Raw genomic sequence first — 20,577 nt, 5'->3', positions numbered from 1 at the left:
ACCAGTATTTGCTTAGAAAAAGATATGTAGGCTGTCAGTAACATGTACATCATTATGAAGGATTTCAATAAATTGCTATCTAAAATAAATGTCGTTCTATAGTTAAGTAACACCACGAAGTTAATAAAGATAATGGATTCCAAAAAAAGTAAAAGTAAAAAGGCTTTATCATTTATTTAGTATCTGGACAATGCTTTGACATTGACGCATGCATTTTTATTATTCCAAATATTTTCTTTTTAAAACGAGTTATTCAATTTTTCACAATTTTGACGGAACTTAAACCAAACTCACAATTCTTTATTTTCTGACATTTGAGCGTATAATAATTTGGAAAGAAGTACTTCAAACATCGGTTTTGTTAGAATTTGGTGAGAATTAAGACATGGCATACCAGATCACCGGTCAAAGTCGCAATGCTTCAGCAATACGTTGTTACATAGATACCCTACGTCCTTGAAGTTATGTGAAGTACTAACGGAACGTAGATCAGATAGTGGATTTATAGAAATGCGCATGTACCAAATACTTATACACGAATCCCTGTCGTTAAAACTCCAGTTTTGTGAGTTGCTAACAGACGTGAATATTCAGCGAAGCTTCACTTTTTTCATTGATACAGATAACCCGCACAACTTCAGCAGGATTTTTATTTCACGATCTCCAGTTAGTTGTTGGGTATTTACCAACTCTATCAAACCTTAGATACCAGCTGTCGCTAATTACAGGAATAATTGTTACTAATTGTTACCTTTACAACTCGGAGGTTATGTCAAATATTTACACAAAGTGATAAATTGTTCAAGTTTGCAGTGGTACTTTATCCGCAGGGATTAAGCGCGCTCGTGATAAACGCTACCGACACGCTTAAGTCACAGTTCGTTTTTAAGTCGGCTTTTTACGCGAAGGACAGCGTGAAGCTACACTGACAAGGCAGTATAGAAGTACCGGCAGACTTCAAGGTAACGCTGTATCAAGTATTCCTACTTTAAGTATAAATCATTTTAAGTTTATTGTTATGTTCATGTATGTTGTTTTTTGTTTTTTCTTCAAATGAGACTTTTCAAATGAGACTTCGTGTCTTAACGCAGAACAAAATGTTTATAATAGTAATATTGTATCGCCTTTTTATTTCTTTCTTGGACAAAGTCCTTTAAAGGGACGTTTCACTTTTTATCAATGATTCATACGGTCCGTTTTTAGGGGGACTGTTTCAATTTCGGTAGACGTTTTTGTCTTGTTCGGTTATTTTGCTTTACACCTTATGTTCAGTTCATGCTGCAAATGCAAACCGTTTCTTCAGTTAAAGACGCCTAAACATGTAAAAATATCTTGTGGTATCTTATGAAAAAAATGTAATCGAAAGAAAAAATGAATGTGGGAAGGGGATGTAATGATGACAAATTCCTTCGACACATTCTCATAATTTCTACAAATTAAATGCAGTGTCATGTCCAGCTCTTCCAATCCCTAAAGGACTAAAACGACGAAAATAAGCCTGTGGCAAATCGGTTTACATGATGTCAAATATTTATATGCTATCTTTCAGATACATTATGTAGATTAAAACATGGTGATCCGAAACCCACATCTCTCTCTCTCTCTCACACACATTCACACTATTATTCTTTCGTTTGAATTTTTTAGAGTTTTTTTATTTTAATTTTTAAATTTTTCTATTTTCAGAATGCAATTGTCCAGTGTATTGGCGAGTGTTCTGGTGTTGGTGGTGTTAAGGTGTGAGGCAGGTCCTCACTCACTGATGACCATCAAGGACAACGGCTATGACAATATCCTGGTGGCCATACATAAGGATGTGAAAGAAGAGTCGAAGATCGTCGATGAAATACAGGTATAACTAGTGGTCACGGGTCTCATATTGCATATGTAAATAAAAGGTTGCGTTTGCCGTAGAAAAACCTAAAGATCAAAAGAGTATTTTCTGTTCAGGGACTACCCTTTCAAAATAGTTTTTTTTATATTCGTGGATACTGAAATGGAGGGGAAATTTGCTCTTATGTGACGAAATTTAGGAATAATGAAATGGAACAGTTGCTGAAATAGACATGTAGCCCACAAGTGACTAGTAAAAGTGTGTTTATATAAATTTTTCTCTTTCATAAGAATGTTATGCATATAAACATACATATTTAAAAGAAGATGAGATACAAAAGCTAGTCCAATATAAAAAAAATGTAGTACGGAAAAAACTCCAGAGAGCATCATTCATATTTTGTTTTATCTTGACCGAGTGATCTTTCCCCTAGTTGAGGGATTAGTGCCTGAGACGCACGCTTAAAATATGTGAAGGGCCATGGCTTTAAACTTCAGATCTGAAAAGGTACACCAGCTTTTTCTAGAATGTCTTTCACATTTCACTGCCTTAATTACGTTAATGATGGTTGAGATCCGTTTCAGCTACGCATTTAAAACCACGTCTCATTCAGGAAGGAATACTCTTTTTAAGACAACTGATATCTTTTAGAGGTTTTTATTATATACAATATAGGACACGGTCACAAGCGGGGGCATAGTGATAAGATAGGAAAGAGCTGAAATGATTTGAAATGTACAGGAGGGAGTGGATGTATGATTTAGAAAGGTGTATCAATAAAAATTGAAAAGCTGAAAAAAGAATTGAACTAAATGTCTTATGAGAATATCAGCTATTTTCAAAATTATTTTTATGTTAAACTTTACAAGCACCATGACATTTAGGAATAAGATATTTTTAAAGACACACACGAAAAAGAGACAGACAAGCTGTAGGTTCATGTCCATTCGAATTAACAAGTGTTCACACTGCATGAATCAGGTAGAAGGACGGGATTAAGAAATTTGTTTGCTTAAGACAATCCGGATTTTCTAAACGTCGCGATGGCAGTGATATGATTCTATCGAAGGGGAGATGTCTTGGTCTCCATGATGATCTTCGTCAAGAAGATCCGACCAACAAGGTGAAAAACCGCTGTAACATGGAAACAGCATGCGTCTTCGTTAAAAAATAGAATTTAATGTAATCTTTCTTACGTAGTTGTTGTAATAAAAAGGCTCGAATTAACCTTTTCTATTGATACAATGAATGTAACACTTGATCCAAAAATGGATAGATTCAGTGAAAATAAAAAGGAGCGATTAAAAAAGAACCTGTCTTGATATGGAAATATATGCTTTTTAATCCAAAGTCTAGACGAGTCTGGTAAAAAACTTTTAAAGAAAATGGACGTTATATATAAATTTATAATCAAGAACTTGGCGAGCAAGTTAGATGGGAACGCGAAAAGTAATACCGATCATATACTGGCCAAAGTAATGACCAATTTAGTGATAAGTAAATTTGACCACGGAGAACGAAAAGCACTAAATATTTCAGCAATCTAGTAATGTTGGATTCCTCCAGATATAGACAGCGAGGTTATAGCAGTATTCTTATCTTATGCCCTCAGGAAAGACACCCGAAGACTTATGGATCCGACTAAAATGTCAATACAAACGCTTCTACAACAAACCAAAATTCAGCAGCAAATTAGGCGATCAGGAATCATATAACTGAGAAAAAGACAAAAGCACAGTCCAAATAAATCTTATATCATACTAGTACACGAAGTTTGAAATGCACGTTATGGTACAGTAGCTCATGTGAATGCCATTTAATGTGTATCAAATTTTTCTTTGAGGTTTTTAATCAAAGCAAAAAGAAAGCAACAAGAAATTGAATGATGTCATATAAATGGGAAATTTATTAAGCAAATAGTTCATTAAACTTGTTTGATCAGTTATCACTACAACTGTACACAAACGGTTCCTTCCATATTTTCCAGAAAATGTTTCAAGACGGTTCCACTTACTTTTACCAAGCCAGCCGCAAGAGGGCCTTCTTCCGTAACGTCACCATCCTCATCCCGGACACGTGGCAAGACAAGCCAGAGTACGAAACCGCACTGAGAGAGAACTACGAGATATCTGACATACGCGTGGCCCCAGAAAACCCTCTCTATGGCGACCTCCCTTACACTAAACAGCCTGGGCAGTGTGGGGACCCTGGGGAGTACGTCCACTTCACCCCGGGGTACGTCCGAGATGACCCCGAGGTGAACAGAGAATACAAATGGGGAGAGGCAGGTAAATGTCACCATAGGGATCAGAGTTTACTAGGAACTCACTTTTGTCATCAGAATGCTTCTGGACTTGCAGAGGTATTATATGCAAATAGTAGAGGTTAAGTTTTCAATGACTGTTGGGGGGGGGGGGGGGTAAGTAAATTACCGATCATTATAATTACAGATACCCAATCTTTTTTTTTATCACTCTGGAGATAAATTGGTGTTGGTAATGTACCAAAACCGAAAGGAGAAAATATAAAGCAGAAATAATATTACCCAAAATTGATTTACTGAAATGCAGCTTGAACTGGTTTTACAATAAATAGTCAATGATTCGGTGGCTCTATCTAGTCACTGTTTTAGAAAAGAAAATGAAGATAAAATTTTTGCATGTATTTAGAGTTTTTCTTTTTTTTTTCATTCTCACTTGCACAAAGTAGAATCACACCTTCTTACAGTAAGACTTAATGTCAACCGTATAATCAGACGTAAATCCAAAATTTTTGGCATCTCAGTGATTGAAAACTGTAAGACGCGAGCCACACTCAATTAAAACACACAAGCTCCTGATCTTAACATTAAGTGAGAGTTTTACCAGAGAGCTCTCAGCTGATAAATTGGTTAATTTTGCGTCCATGTGATCGCAATGACCACGCTGTATACCGGTGGCCATGCGGCCGTAGCTCGGATATGATGGCATTTCTTTTGTGATTCCCATGGATTAAAATCTCTCTTTTGAAACGGTTTGGGTCCTTTAATGCGCGCGATTAAGGGGCATTTAGCAGTAGATGTCGAGTGTTACATTAATTTTGTGCATTACTTTCACAATTTCAACTGCTGGTTTATGTTTTTTCATCTAACCGTAATCCTGGCTATTTTTTCTTTCTAAAACGAGGTTCCACGAAGTATGGGCTAAAAGCTGTGGCCAATAAAAGGGATTTATCGCCCATATTATATTCCGATCCAATGTCAGAAAAGTTAGGCCTTTAAATTACATGGATACCCCGTAAATATCTCACTCTCGACACTCACGATAAGATTTCATTTAAATACTTTCCTTAATCAACTAAGTGGGGATTATAGTGTCCTTTCTGTCCTTTTTCTATGTTGAATCTGAATATCAGTAATGGAATTAATTACGCGCTAAAAGCACCAGGCACTCTCTTTCAGTCTATGGTCTATTGAGGCTGAGCCAACGTGTTCATTACATTTGGTATTTGAAAGTTATTTGACTAAAGTACGTTTCCATTAATTATGGTCTTTTCATTTGCATAGCAATGCCAGTAATGAGTGAATAATTTCTTGATCATTTGATACACATTTTAAGATATAGGCCTACTCGCCCATACACTGTATAGAAGGGATAATTCAAACTTCAGTTTTCAGTTAGGCACTGTAGACATTTTTTCATTTCACCGGGATTCTGTCTCTCACGTGTCTTTGTGTGGAAGTACTTTTTATCTGTGATAATAAACTGAACGCCGCTCATTTAGTCTGTTAAATTTTAATTAAAACATCTTTAGAGATCTAATCACAAAGAGTAAAAATTATGTTGAGAAAAACACCTGTATATGTACAAGTATCATTTTTTTTTTCATATAATCCAATCCTGTCGTAAGTTTACAGACGATATTTAGCTTCAGCAAAGTAGGATTTTTCTTCTTCTTCTTCTTTTTCTTCTTCTCTCCTCAGGTCGCATCTTGGTTCACGAGTTCGCCCATCTTCGTTACGGCGTCTTCGACGAGTATGGTATGGAAGAGGACGAGAACTACCCACTGTTTTACCTTCATGGACGGCGTCCGCGCGTCACTGGCTGTACTACGGCCGTCATGGGGCGCTACTTGACCAAGACCTCCTTCGGCCGCTGTCAGCTCGACAGGAACACTGGCCTCCCGGAGAAAGACTGTCGTTTCTTTCCTGAACTGAAAAGAAACAGAGCCAAAGCCTCCATAATGTTCTACCAATTCATCGACAGCGTAAGTTACAGCCGATTTTAATGGAAACCGTATTCTTATTTAAGTTTTTTATGCCCAAAATACAATAATAATATTAAATTACACTCTATGTAGTAAAATGACAAAATATCTCCGCCCTAGGCACTATATTTATCTAATACTAGTGCATGAAGAATATAACAATAAAATAAAGCTAAATTGAATTTAACATCAAATTTGAATATTCTTAATTAAAAACATTTTGAATAATGTAAAATATTTTTAACAAACTTGATGGAGTGGTCTCCAAGTTGAGAAACCAATTAAGGAAAGGCTTATACACACCAAACACATGTCGTTTTAATTTTTTGTTTTCCCATGTTTGTCCTAAATTGTTTTTAAATGCTTTGACAACGCAACAGATCTTCTCTACAAAATACCCGGATTAAGAGATTAGGGGCTGGATTTCCTGTTTTAAGGCAAACAATAATATTTATGCAAGAATGAACTCCAACTTATTATTTTTCGCCTGTTTTTTAAACTTTCTCCCTTTGGTGTCAAAACAACAAAACCGCGTTGCAGGGGTGTTACAAACATGACAATAGTCTGAGGCCTGGAATGTACGGGGGCAGAAATAGTACGTGATACATACGTAAAACACTCGGATAAGTAGGACGAATCTAGGATGATGATTTTATCGATCGATTTACCCCAAACTGACACTGGAAACACTGTAAATATGGAACCTCGAAGTTGATACGCGGCATAGCTGTGTATCTGGTTCTATCGATGTTGTGTACCTCCTCCGCGCAGACTATCTTTTGTTGTGATCGTAAAGAACTGTTTAAATATACATTAATAAGAGATCTTACTACACCACGGGTACCCCATCAGGTATGGCAACTTAACGTTATGCTTGCATGGGATTCCAATTATTAGGTCACTACATGTTTGATAAACTAAACTCTCTCGATAGATTAGATACTGGTTTTGAAAGAAATTTTGTAACATTACCTTGCGGTATAAAATATGCACCTTGTGTTGATGCGAAGAGTTAATTTTTATTACAAACTCAATGATAATGAAAGAAATAGGTTAATAAACACTTAAAAAATAAAACACATGCTGCTTCGAGATATCTGCTATTGAGATGGGAGACCAGAAAACCCATGAAACATGTGATGTCATTATTCGATTTCAGGTCCAAGCTTTCTGTGAGAACAAGCCCCAGGACAGACACCACACCCACAACACGTTGGCGCCAAATATGCAAAACAAGCTCTGTAATAACGCGGGAACATGGGACGTCATCAAACAGCACGAGGATTTCACTGGTAAATTTCTATTTCTCGTTACAGTGACTGTTATAGGCGCCAGCAAGAATCGAAAAGTCAACCCAGTAGTGTATTTTTGAAAGACCTTTTTTAGCAGCCATAGACATACGCAGTGCATTTGGTCAATAAGGCCTTGCTCGAGTAGTCAGAAAGTTATTCATGATCACAAACGATTCCCATTACTCTGACAATAATTTGATAAATAAGTAGTAAATATTAATTCATACTTTTATGAGATACGCGAGATCTGATGTTTCTACCCCATTTACTGTTTGATCCAGGCTCCAACAATCCTGCACGAGATATCTCCGACACTTCCCCCAAGTTCAGGTTGGTATACAAGCGTCCCGTGAGACGCGCAGTGGACAACAAGGTCATTAAGGGCAAGCGGGTCGTCATGGTTCTGGACATGTCCTGGAGTATGAGGAAGGTGAGTTCAAAAGTCAATACATTATTTTGCATAAATATTACGGCCACAGGGATCTAATTTTAACATTCCAATACGTTATTTCGTAGGTTTGAGAAAATATGGTTGAGGGCAGAGGACAATTCGATTTTAGTGGTAATTTTTGCTAATATAATGCTGCTTTCAGTTCAAGTGCTTTCAAGGTATAAGCCTCGTCCTTAGATATGCCTTGCGAGCACATACTGTAGTACATGGAATATGTAGTTAGTAACGTTAGTATTGATTGAATGTTTGTATTTTGACTTGTGACGCTCTTCATTTTCTTGGTCTTCGGATTACCTTAATGGACATGTCAAAATCTAACAAGTCAAACGAAAAATTGTTATCTTCGAAAGCATCCCATAACATAAAGACCTTACAAATGCAGCGACGAAATCGTATTAATAACATAATTGTTCCTCCAGCAAAACAGACTGAGGAAAATGACCCAGGCTGCCAGCATCTTCATCCGGGACAATGTGCCAGTGGGGACAGAAATTGGTGTCATTGGTTTCCACGACAACGCAACGATCCTTGAGAATCTAACCATAATTGAGAGTAAAACAGACGCCAAGCAGATGTCTAATCGCCTTAATGCGGCTCTGACAAAGGAAGGAGGCAATACCGCGATTGGGAAAGGCTTGCTGCAAGCCATAGACGTGAGTTGTTAACTTTAGCTATTTGTGCCATTACGTTAACTTAAAGACATTTGTTACTGTACGAGTTGCCTCTTTTTTCGAGATACATGTATTTTGGTCAGAGATAAACCGAAACATTGTTTTTGCTGTGTGTCAAAGTCTGTAAAAATATGTGATAAAACAAAGATAAATTTTATGAGAAGTGAACCACTTTTTTAATTTCAGTCACTTGGCAAGGACGGCATATCTCCAGAGGGCTCTATCATCATTCTGATCACAGACGGCCAGCAGAATGTTGAGCCCTATACCTGGGAGCTGTTCGCCAACCGAACTCTGGAGTCGGCAGGAGTGACCGTGAATACCATCGCCTTTGGCGCACAGGCAGATGACATTCTGGAAGAGGTCGGGAAGAGAACGGGTAACCACACATTTCCGTACACATTGTATATTGCTTTTTTTGTTTACATATAACTATTGATAGAGGCACATACATTTATACATTACACAAATGTCAAGTTTCTACAAATTTCTACAAATTCTGAATTACGGATAGTTACAATTAAGTGGAGTGCGTGTTTTAAGAGGAATTATTGATAATGGTTTTTACACTGGTTCTCATAAATTGATTTTTTTCTTACTGTTACCAAAGGGGAAGTGCCCACTATCGTGTCTCATTGACAATGACTCTTTCTACAAAAATATAGAATTCTACAAATAGCATTGGGTTTGCAACAGATATGCTATTAATATGAAATATGTTATTTCACACTGGGAAATGAAATCTCATTTTCTGTAGGCGGAATGTCTTTTTACGACTCGGAAGCGAAAGGATCGACTGGTCTGGCATCAGCATTAGACCGTCTTGGCGAGGAGTTGGCCTTGGAAGATTCCACTGAGCCGAGTGTTCAGGTAAGGACTTTCTACATTGAAAAAGTGCGGCTGCAGAACTATAGGTACATGTGCAGAGCTAAACGTATGAGTGGAAAATGCCACACGGATTTTAGGCCGTCATAATGTTGAGAATTGATGTATCAAATGCCTTTCTGTGGACATGAGCCAAAATGCCTCAAACACAAGCGTACAGTAAAATTTATACGTATATTTTGGAACGTGGACTTGGCTTATTTGGATTGCAAGAATCTCCTTTGCATTAATATTGATTTTTTTGTCACCCATTAGGTGAACTCTTATACTGTCGATCTGCCTCGAAAAGACGACACACATGACAAATCTGTCTTTATTGATGAGACTATTGGTAAGAACACGGAGTTCATCTTCACGTACTTAGAGTACGGAGGGATATCTGTAAGTACTCACAAAGTGAAATTAATATACACACATGTATAATGATAAATGTTTTGCTATTTTTCACGGGTGATTTTGTGTGATTAGAGCGAACGGATAAAGGTCTCACAGCGATTCATTAGGTGGAAGTTGTTGAATTCTGATTGTAGTAGATGCAGTGAGCACGAGGTATTCGAACAAAAGACATTCCGATGCAAAAACATAACATATTCAATGGAAAGAACACCATTTTCGTGAACACGGCTTATTTTTCAGGTTGTTTTACGCGACCCAAGTGGTAAGACTTACACAGTCGGCAGTCCCCAGTACGAACACGATGAGCCAGTCCGTATCGTCCGTGTGTCCATTCCCTCTGCACAGGTCAGTTCATTTTGATAGATGCTAATGGCACCATTCTTGAACCGTTTTTACATTGTGGACAATGTGATCTGCATTAAACATATGTAGATACAGGTACCAGGGTTTTCATTGGTTTGTTCACAGACAAAAAGGAAACGCATTGTGTTACAATACACATGTAATAGGTAATAACATTGCATGTAATTGACGTAAAGGTATGCACATATATTCCTGCTATGCGGGATCCTTTGTTGATGGGTACGAGATTCCCATAGTGTCAGGAGGGAGAGGTGAGTGTCACAAGACAAATTAAATGTAGTTTTGCAGTTTTGTTAAATATGATGCAGATCTTTCACATTGTATGTCTTACGTATAGGTTGGACTGTGGAAGTACACCATAACCAACACCGCCACAACCAAACAGACCGTGCAAGTTGACGTCAAATCCCGTTCACGCGAGAACTCTCAACCAATCAGAGTGCGCGCGTGGATGAGCGCCACCAACGTGGACGTGCAGAAAGCGAGGGCGGTCGTTTATGCCGAGGTTTCCAAGGGATACGCTCCGATAGTTAATGCTAAGGTCGTTGCCACGGTTGACAGACCGCAAGGAGATCCGTTAGAGCTGGAGCTTAAAGACAATGGTGCCGGTAAGCAAATGCTTCTATCTCGTTATTTAAAATGGCCAGACACAGCTGTTTGTCTCCAAGATAGATGTGTATGCTATCGGTTCACTATCAGGGTACATTTCTCACATTAATGAGGAGTAACACATTCTGTTGGTCGTCTTTCATTATTATTTCCACAAGATTGTCTACTTCCTGCTTTGTCTGATTGGATTGAAAACAAAAGTAATTCGGAATTCTTTGTATTAAGAAAGTCGTATTTATTAAGCCTTTGATTTTCATGAAATTAAGTGCATATGTTTCATACTCGGATTAGGTGCGGACAACCAGAAGGACGATGGCGTTTATTCAGCCTATTTCACCAACTTTAACGGCAATGGCAGGTATGGCGTGAGTGCAAAAGTCAGCATGGAGGACGGGAAAGCTGGAGTGAAGACTGCTGGAAGCAAGGCCAGCGCTGCTGCATACAAGGACCCAAGTACGTAGGCCTTACTGCATTACACAACCGCAGTTTGAACCTTCACAACTAACACAATGACTCATCCCTTAAGTTTCTGCATAATGCTATTTAAATATACCAGTAGAATTTTCTAAACATTATAGAATTTAGAAAAAACCTTCTATATATTGGTATTTAATGTATCCTCCTTTTTTAGCTTCGTTGTACATGTATGTGGGGGGGTGATACTTTACAGTTGGCATAAATCATACATGTAATCATTTTATCTGAGTTGATTTCTGCAAATCGCTAATTTGCGTGTCGGTCACCGAAAATCAGAAGTGTGTACGGATGCATTACTAATGGCTTTTAATGGTTCTCCTCCTAAGGTCTGGCGCCCACAATTGTTGCCGTCGTTTCCCCCTTGCCTAGCGGGATAACCCGTGCCACTCCCGGTGGAGCATTCCGTGTAACCGGGGCAAACGGCACTGACCTGTACCCTCCGTCCCGTGTCACTGACCTGAAAGTGGCCAGCTATTCCTACGCTGACCAGACCGTGACCTTGGCTTGGACTGCACCCGGGGGTGACCTGGACTACGGAACAGGTGTCTGAATTTAACCTTCTCGATCTGTTTCTTTGTTGTACGCTCGTGATGTTGTTTTTTCTCTTTGTGTATGTTACGACTCTATATGCAAAGCCCGTATTCAGCTATTTGATAAAACATCAGTTAGCTATGCTGCTGTAGGGCATATTTGAAGTTTCCTGCTTTGTTAATGTTATTTTATCTTTATTTAAAGACGGTCTTTGATTTCGGAATCTACAGAATCTACATGTTATTTACTTGTTATTTGCGTTTATATTTCAGCCGCTTCATATACCCTTTATCAGACGACAAACGCCTCTCTCTTAACTGACCTGAGTCAGGCGAAGGTTGTCTCCAAAGCTGACGTCATGTTTGGTCACCTTGACCCCCTTCCCTCCGGGAGCCTGCAGACAGTCACAATCAAAGTCCCTAGCGCCGGAGATGACGTGGAATACGCCTTCGCGCTGATAGCACGTGACGGAAACGGAAACACGTCACCACTGTCTAGCTACGCCACGGCCGTCATGCGCACGCAGAGTAACGACGGCCTCAGTATGGGTGCCATCGGGGCGATCATTGGCGGCACACTTGGCGGCCTGGTTATCGTCTGTGTCACTGTGATTGTTGTGGCGAAGATGATGTCCAAGAACAAAGTGAAAGTGCTGAAGGCAGGCAACTCCTCACAGGTCAATCTAACCATAGCCGATTCCCCACGCGAAGATATGTATCTCACCCCAAAGCCTTACCTGAATTAAAGGCAATGCAGAGGGAGTTTTTATACCTTTAGGAACATTTTCTTAAATGAACTACGTGTATGTGAAAACTTAACCCAATTATTTCCTATAAGAGAGAAAAAAGAGCCAAGAGAGGAAAATGACTCATTTTCAGACTGTTAGTACTAAATAGATCAAATTTTTGTCATTGAAAAAAACACGTTTGATGCTATATTGTAGCATATTTTCGACATGTACTTTATATATGAGAAAGACCTCGACAAGCTTATGAACTAGTTGTGTGTTAGTAGGGGAAAATTAAGTTAACATGATACAAATATTTGTTGCCGCTATTCCTTTTTAGTTATCCACAAAAGGTCACTTATTGCACAAAAAAGCTTATATATCTTTTGTTTGAATGAACGATAGCAAATCTTATTTAAACTTGGTAATGTCCAAAACACTTTCACGAGTTGCATTCTGTCAACCGGAATCCAGAAGTTTCAATCAAATTGCGAACGACACATTATTTGTTATTTTGCTTAATACCAGTATATACAGGCACTGTATGATACGGCCATGCTTAGTAGACGAAATAAAATGTTTTACATGAGTTTTTATTTGAAGTATAAACTAATTTATAAACAATATTAGTTAAGTATGTTCTTTGTACTGTAGCTAGATTTTTCAAAAGAGTTCTTTTTATAAACTATACTGATTGCTACTAATGAACATCTGTTCACTTGCAAATACTGTTTCCCGTTCCGAAACACCCCCCCCCCTCCCACAAACACACACACACACACACATATATATTAAAGAAGGTAAATTTCGTAACATTCATTGATTCAAATTGTGGTTCATTTGAATGTAAGAAACATATAATATAAACAATTAATATAAGGTATGTCTGAAGTTTTGTTCTGGAGCTGCATCCAACATAGTGATTGTGCAGCATGGCTTTATAGATACCGGTACATCGCCTCTTAATTTCTCCCTCTGTCCTCCCCTCTTTGCCTTTACTTTCCGTGTCACAAGAATAAATCTTCTCCATCCACTGTAGAACATATCTTCATGGACAACAAAATAGTAGACAAAATGAAAATTTTGTGACAGGCGCAATAGGTTTCAGTGACTCAGATATAAATTAGACTGTAGTGTATACGAAAACATTGATATTTTCATGTCAGGGGTTTGTTTGTACCGCTATGAAAAGATATCGTACACCATCCATGCAACAGAATGCCGTTTATGCAATAGATGAACTTTTTTTGACCAATGCGTCTGCCAAATCGTACCGAGTAGACCACACATTATTTTGTTTTATATCCCTATATCCATCTATAAACTAAATCATATGCCTTCCCCTCCGCCTCTATCCCCCCTCCCCCTGCCTCTATCCACCCCTCCCCCCGCCCCCTTGCGTCTCTCCACCCTGCCTCCCTTTCCCCCGATTCGGGATTGAAAGTCATAAGCAGTAGGTGCGCCTTGGTTCATCGGTGAATGCATGGTCTCATTTCTAAATTTCTTTTAGGATTAGACTGGATTGAATTCAATGTTTTTTAGAAGATTGCAGTGGAAGGGATTGGGCCTCTGACCCCCCTAAATGCAACCATATTAATGGGAATTTGTCGACAATTCTTAATTCTAACAGGATAAATAAATTCAGCCATATTATAAACTGACACTGACGATGTCACATATCAATACGGATTATTTGAAGTTCATATCCCGCATATATATGGCATTAAATTTGCTTGCTTTTTCATCTCTTTGTCTTTGATTTTTTTTACGAAAGCAAGCCTTCGTCAAAAACCGTCATGTAGGTTGTCTGTAGTAATAGCGTAAAACCAAGGGAAAACAGGGTGGAAACAATTAATTCTTAAACTCGTTGATTCTGTTTTATATAGAGTTCCACAAAATCAAGCCGCCAAGAGAATTAGTGTCCGCGTACATGGCGGTGCAAAAATACAACGTCATCTAAAACTGACACTGACGATTAAATATTGACTGTATATAAATCTGTTTATAGATATTTTTATAATATTCAACCAGGTTTTGTTTTAAGGTAAAAGCTATATTACCTTTACACAATTGGTTTGATTTTTGGATATTTAAAAAAAGACCCATGCATGTGCAGTTCGAACTTAATAAAATGTTTGGCACATCTACCATAGAGACAACTATGCCATATGGTTTTTACACGTCCATTTATTCCATATATTCGTAAAATTTGACAGATAGTGTGGTGGTCATATCAGATTCGGGAATAAAAAAGGTAGAATTTTTGCTTCTTAGAACCAACTTATTTATTATACAGATCAGTTGGTGTCTGAGAGACTTTGAAATACCTAATAAGAATGACTGTCCATACTACAACAGTAACCATTGGTTTCATTGCAAATAGCGTTTCTTACTGCAAATCGTGGTCAAATTCACCGGGTTCAACTACTCCATCTTTGTTTTCATCCATTTTGTCAAATTCACCATCAACATCTATCTGTGCAAGGTCTATGCCTCTTTCTTTTATTGCCTCCAAGAACTCGACTTTTGTAATACGATTATCCCTGAAACATATTATGATACAATTATTCTTTGATAAACATATTTCATGTTATGAAATAAAAAAAAGCTACTCAGATATACATGTGCTAGAGATTCAATACTCAAAATCATGAGTGACATGCTATTTAATCATTTTCTATTTGAGTATATTCAAGTATATAATTCATCTCAGTTTATTATTATTACGCTATGCGCTGTAAAAGGTTTTTACAAAAATTGGCAACACTATCCAGATGCAAGGTTATTAGGTTTAATGCCAGTAAAATTTATGTATTTCTGCTAACCTGTTTAAATCAACCCCATCAAAAACAGCTTTTGCATCCGCATATTCTTCCTCCTCGTCATATCGCGAATTTGCATCGCAATCTGCGTAGATTTCATTGACAGTAGTAGCTGTCAGACAAGCTATGCTAAAAACTAGCACAGTCGTAAAAGTCATCTCCTGAATTATAGAAACAGATACAATGTAAATGAAGTAATAAGTGAAATCAGAAAGAAAAGCGTCAATTTCATTGTTCATTGGAATATTTAGAAATAATTCTTGCAATCTCCTGTAAATATCTACCCGTGATTGCAAAGTAGGCTATTAATTCGCATGTAAATGACTCACCAGTGGCCCTCTCGTTGATTTCAGTGTAATGTGATTATATGGAAATAAAGCTTGTGTATCATATGCAGCTGGTGAGAGTGCACTCGCAGCCAATCAGCAACACTTACGTGTCATATTATCTACAACCCCTTCACATGTACAATGATACGTACCAGTATTCAGTATAGTATAGAACCTATATGCATTGTTTGCACAAGTATGTAGAGATGATTTTACCTAAGACAAGAAATTTTGAGGTTATTTCAAATTTGGAACCTTAATTTGGTTATGTCACTGTGATTTTCCAAAGAGCGTCGATTTATCTCCTAGCCTACCAGTTAATCGGATCTGTGGTGCGGTGTTCGGGGGGTGGGGGGGGGGGTGTAATTAGCGATCACAGCAAACGTCTCAAACTAAGATTAAGCAGCCAGTTTTGATGTGTAGACACTAAGGGCTTCTACAAATTATCGTTTTATGGGGGGGGGGGGGGGGGGGGGGTGTAATTAGCGATCACAGCAAACGTCTCAAACTAAGATTAAGCAGCCAGTTTTGATGTGTAGACACTAAGGGCTTCTACAAATTATCGTTTTATGGTTCTTTTTATGCCGGGCAAACTAATTTTCGTCATGGTATAGTTGATATTTATTACTTTTGAAGATTTTCGAAATAACTAAAACAATTTTGCTTTCCATAAACTTGCTTAAATCCAATTTCAAATCTCGACATATATACACTTTTTTGCTAGAATAGATTTGAGAATAGGGCTCCCCGAAGAGAAGAAAATCGATATTTTAAACGCCACCTGCTGTCCAAACAAATTATTGGCATTGTCAACGATTTTAATTTTAACTTAAAACTTATAACATTAAAATATTTTGTAAATTACGACGATTCTGCACCCCGAAGTGCTATATTTGTGGAGTGGGGAAGGGATCCTCAGTAGACTATTTTCTGGATTGTTTTGGGCTTGCCTACTGCCTTGTTCATCATCATCCACATCATCCACAGTAGCTGGATAGATTTCATGAACTGACCTATGTAGATGGCAGCCGTGGCTATTGAAAACTGTGTCAACTTTGATGTTAACACATCAAACAGTCGTTGTTCCTACTTATCAAATGTACTACTGATGTTTTCCGTCTGTTCGAACGCGAGAAGTTATCGTCACGTAATATTGACTTCATATTTACTTGGTTTTGTTTGTTTCAATGTTTTCATGTCTTATGCGATTCTTATTATCTTCTGTTCTGAGAGTATCACAATAATACTACTGCAATAAAACAGAATGGAGATGCGTCACTTCAATCATAACACCTAATAAATTACCTGGAGCGCTGCAAATCTTCCAGCTGAGTGGCATATAACACTCCTACCGCAATCCCAGTTCCTGCTGTGGCACATACAGTTTCACAGTTTGGTCATCCATACTTAATCACACCAATCAGAATATTCCCAAGGTTTTACGGTATTATGGGCCGTTTATCCAGACAAACAAATAATATTTATCATTACTATGTTTCGTGTTGTTTTATTTCATAATGGGGATTATGCAGAGTATTGCAATTCACTGTTGGTCAACATAAATAGTTGTCACTACTTTGAGAAATTAATATTCTAATAAAAATAGAGGTACTTACTTACTTTATTAATATTCTAATAAAAATAGAGGTACTTACTTACTTTATGGAGTCATATTTTTTAAACTTTGAAGTATGTTGAAAACCTTTCAATATTATGCTTATATAGCCCAATTTCAAAGAATATTGCAACCAATTTATCACACACAGCAAAAATAAAAAAGATAATAAGACATACATGTGTGTATTTGTCTTGACTTTTTCACTTATTCGTTTTACTTGAAACCGTTCAATAATTATTTGAATTATTTTTTCAACACTTTTGTACGGAAAATTAACCCTCAAGGTGTCGGGAACCGCACATATGCAGTAGGTTTTTTAAAAAAACTCCAAAGTGCCGCAACCGCAAATACTCGGTTGTTGTGTTTACATACACGTACTGTGGAATCACGTACTGTCCCCGATCGTTTGTAGCAATTCGTGCTTCCGTCAGACGAAAGACGTGTGACGATCGAGAATTAGACAATTAAAAAACCCTTGTCAAGGCGCTTAGAAATCAAGATGGCGGCGAGAAGTCAACATAGAAATCTTGGGGTGAGAAATGTTCTAGAACTGTTTAAAAAATTCGGACTGTGGGGGGAAGAGCTCTAAATAGATTTTGATACGTCATGCAGCAGTGACTCCAACGACAGCAATGATAATGTGCCTCTTGTTAGTATGAGATGTCGTAGAGCAGATTCTTACGTGAAGCTTGATTAATAGAAAACGTTCATGATACAAACGGCAGTAACCCCAAGCAGACTGCGATACTGATTGGAGTGGGGGAGTTGCTGATCGAAATGACCCTGACCGCAGCCTCCGTATTCGTGGCAAGCCAGGCTATATGTTTACTTGTGTGCTGCATCTACAGGTACATGTGTACAAATACAAATGTCACGCATTTAGTCGTACTGCAACAAGTCTTTTCCTGCTTGTGTGTATAAGTACAAAAGGCATTTGTTTACTTGTGTGCTGCATCAACATGTCTTTTCCTGTTTGTGTATAAGTCCAAATGCCGCATGTTTACTTGTATTTTTACGGTGCAATATTATTCACGAAATTGTAATTTGCTCATGACAATGTGTGTATTTTTGCATATGATTTATGCCATAAGTCCTTTCAGTGCAAAGCAAAATTTTTATGTGAATCCTGATTCAGTTGATGAATTTGAACTATTAGAAAATACAATTGTTTGACAATAGAATGTGTGATTTTTGAAAGTAAATAGGTGGAAGTCTTCTAGTCAGCAAGCCATGTATCTTGTGCAACTCTCTGACGTGATGCAGGTTTTTAGGTACGGCACACATCCTAGGAAAGTTATTTTAACTACAAAACTAAATAAGTTATCCTTCTGAAATCTTCTGACATTGTGTAAAACATACTTCGAATACTTATGATAAAATTTCAGAAACATTTCTGGTAAAATAAAAAATGTGCATGCTAAAAATGAAAAAGTACTGAAATTAGGATTATTACTCTATAATAAATATTCAACCAATTATTGATAGATAACGCATCCACAAAACATGTATGTTACTTTTAAAATTTTTGCCAGGAAAGGAATGCCGTGGGAATTACACAGAGATTACTGAATGTGGGGCCAAATTCCATTTTCACAAACCAAGCAAATGGAGTGACGAAGTTTGAAGTTTGATTTTAATTTTAGACATACAGTATGTAAGCCACGTACAAATGTAATTAACAAGTGTTTTACTTCCCTTTTTGCTAAATGCAACTGAAAAAAGAAATCGACGCTACCATTGATCTACGGGATGATCTACCGCCATACCTAAAATAAAACTTATAAAGTGTATGGAAACTGCCTTTTGACAAGTTAATTATGAAACCTGTCACGTAGAAATGTAATTATCAAGTGTTTTATTTCCCTTTTTGCTAAATGCAACTGAAAAAAGCCGACGCTATGATCTACCGAATGATCTACCGCCATACCTAAAAAAGCTTATAAAGTGTATAGAAACTGCCTTCTGACAAAATTTTGTAAACGGCCTTCATTTACAGGAAACGGCTATTATGTATCCATAGATATTATATTCTTTACCGATATATAGAGATTGAAACAAGTTCTTGGAGTACTCTTACGGATGCTGTCTCCTACTTGGCCTCGTTCTGATCTCCTTGCGACTCACGACGAGTGCAAATTCATTATCTATGTTCGTACTATCGCTGCTTTCATTACGACGCCATACGGGTACAATTTGTGTTTAACATCGGTAGTCCAAAGAAGTGATTAAAGGTCTGCTTCTTTTTTGCATTGAAACGCACATTGTCCTTCGATTTGTTGAATTAATGAAAGGAAAAATGATACGACACAGCGATTTAAGTCTATAAAACATAAAGAAAATATCAAAATTGCATTATTAATTTTTGCATGATTTTATTCCGGCCTACAGCTGTTTCGTCCAAGGGCCCAGCGAAAGCACGCATTTGAGACTATTTACCAGTAGTTCCTAATTATCTGCCCCCGTCGGAAAACCCCTTTATACTGGACGGCGTTCTTTCTACGTCCTTTGTGCGACTATGAAAATGGCATAGCTGCAGTCGTAGAAAGGAGGCACAAGCATAGCTTCGGTTATAGAATGAATGCTCAATGATCAGCCAAATTTGTGTAAAATTCTTTGACGCTCATAATAGTTGATGAATAAACGCATAATTCTTCTTGCCAGAATTACTTTAAATAGCACCCTCAAATTTAATGTGTTGTTTAAAATACCTTTATACATGAAGTCACTACCAAAGCTTATAGATTTCAATGAGAATTGATTACCAGCATAAGGCTGACTATACCCTGAGTTTCTAGAAAGTTTGGTTGATTCTTGCTGATATATAGCATATAGAAATCATGGCTAGAAAAAGGACTCGTTGGCTTGCACTTGAATACAGGGGAGTACGAATGACTAGGTACATATATAAATAGGCTCTACACAAAATTTGTACAGTTTTGACATCTCATGAATTCATTTGTTAATAACTTCATTGGTAAAGTATTTGCAGGTAGGTGTATTGCAGTGAACAAGCAGCATTGATTTCTCATAACGATGTGTTTCGTTCGTTATATTATTTGGCATTATTGTGTTAAATTGTTTCAGAAGATGGGCGATGTCAAAATATTCATGCTAGCAGCAGCCTTTGTTGCAGCAAATTTGGTTGAATTTGGGCAAGCTGTATGTTGCATGGAATGGTCAAACCGTTACTGTGACGACTGCCAAAAGGTATGTCAATGAAAGTGTACAGCGTGATTAATTTGACCATATAGATACTATGTAACAAAACCTATTGAGATAAAACTTGAAGGCATGTTTTTGTGTATACTGGAGAACGTATAACTGATA

At 37.6% G+C, this 20,577-nt stretch overlaps 2 protein-coding genes across 2 annotated transcripts; one reads left to right on the top strand and one right to left on the bottom strand.

The window, feature by feature from the left end:
- The first annotated feature begins 622 nt into the window (after nt 1-622).
- LOC106151713 (calcium-activated chloride channel regulator 3A-1) lies at nt 623-13,070 on the top strand. The gene is made up of 15 exons (XM_013525094.2): nt 623-962; nt 1,687-1,852; nt 3,822-4,122; nt 5,796-6,079; nt 7,239-7,371; nt 7,653-7,801; nt 8,242-8,475; nt 8,680-8,872; nt 9,251-9,363; nt 9,634-9,759; nt 10,015-10,119; nt 10,475-10,745; nt 11,038-11,199; nt 11,550-11,765; nt 12,027-13,070. The coding sequence occupies exons 2-15, from the start codon at nt 1,688-1,690 to the stop codon at nt 12,497-12,499; spliced, it is 2,925 nt and encodes a 974-aa protein (XP_013380548.2). The 5' UTR covers nt 623-962; nt 1,687; the 3' UTR covers nt 12,500-13,070.
- Nucleotides 13,071-14,650: 1,580 nt separating this feature from the next.
- LOC106151729 (uncharacterized) lies at nt 14,651-15,686 on the bottom strand. The gene is made up of 3 exons (XM_013525109.2): nt 15,633-15,686; nt 15,307-15,464; nt 14,651-15,024 (listed from the first exon to the last, which is right to left on the bottom strand). Exons 2-3 carry the CDS (start codon nt 15,459-15,461, stop codon nt 14,871-14,873), a joined length of 309 nt encoding a protein of 102 aa, XP_013380563.2. The 5' UTR covers nt 15,462-15,464; nt 15,633-15,686; the 3' UTR covers nt 14,651-14,870.
- Between the last annotated feature and the right edge of the window lie 4,891 nt (nt 15,687-20,577).

This window comes from Lingula anatina, chromosome 6 (genome assembly GCF_051362555.1).
Source record: "Lingula anatina isolate TDL-2025a chromosome 6, LinAna3.0, whole genome shotgun sequence".
Lineage (NCBI taxonomy): Eukaryota > Metazoa > Brachiopoda > Lingulata > Lingulida > Lingulidae > Lingula > Lingula anatina.
This window is presented reverse-complemented; position numbering and strand designations above follow the sequence as displayed.

What these genes read in the sequence shown, in the direction of transcription:
- LOC106151713 (XM_013525094.2), top strand. Translation starts at nt 1,688, where the DNA reads ATGCAATTGTCCAGTGTATTGGCGAGTGTTCTGGTGTTGGTGGTGTTA. An exon ending in ACAGCACGAGGATTTCACTG is followed by an intron (nt 7,372 to 7,652) that starts GTAAATTTCTAT and finishes TGTTTGATCCAG; the next exon opens with GCTCCAACAATCCTGCACGA. An exon ending in GCTTAAAGACAATGGTGCCG is followed by an intron (nt 10,746 to 11,037) that starts GTAAGCAAATGC and finishes TACTCGGATTAG; the next exon opens with GTGCGGACAACCAGAAGGAC.
- LOC106151729 (XM_013525109.2), bottom strand. Translation starts at nt 15,461, where the DNA reads ATGACTTTTACGACTGTGCTAGTTTTTAGCATAGCTTGTCTGACAGCT. An exon ending in GATGGGGTTGATTTAAACAG is followed by an intron (nt 15,025 to 15,306) that starts GTTAGCAGAAAT and finishes AATATGTTTCAG; the next exon opens with GGATAATCGTATTACAAAAG.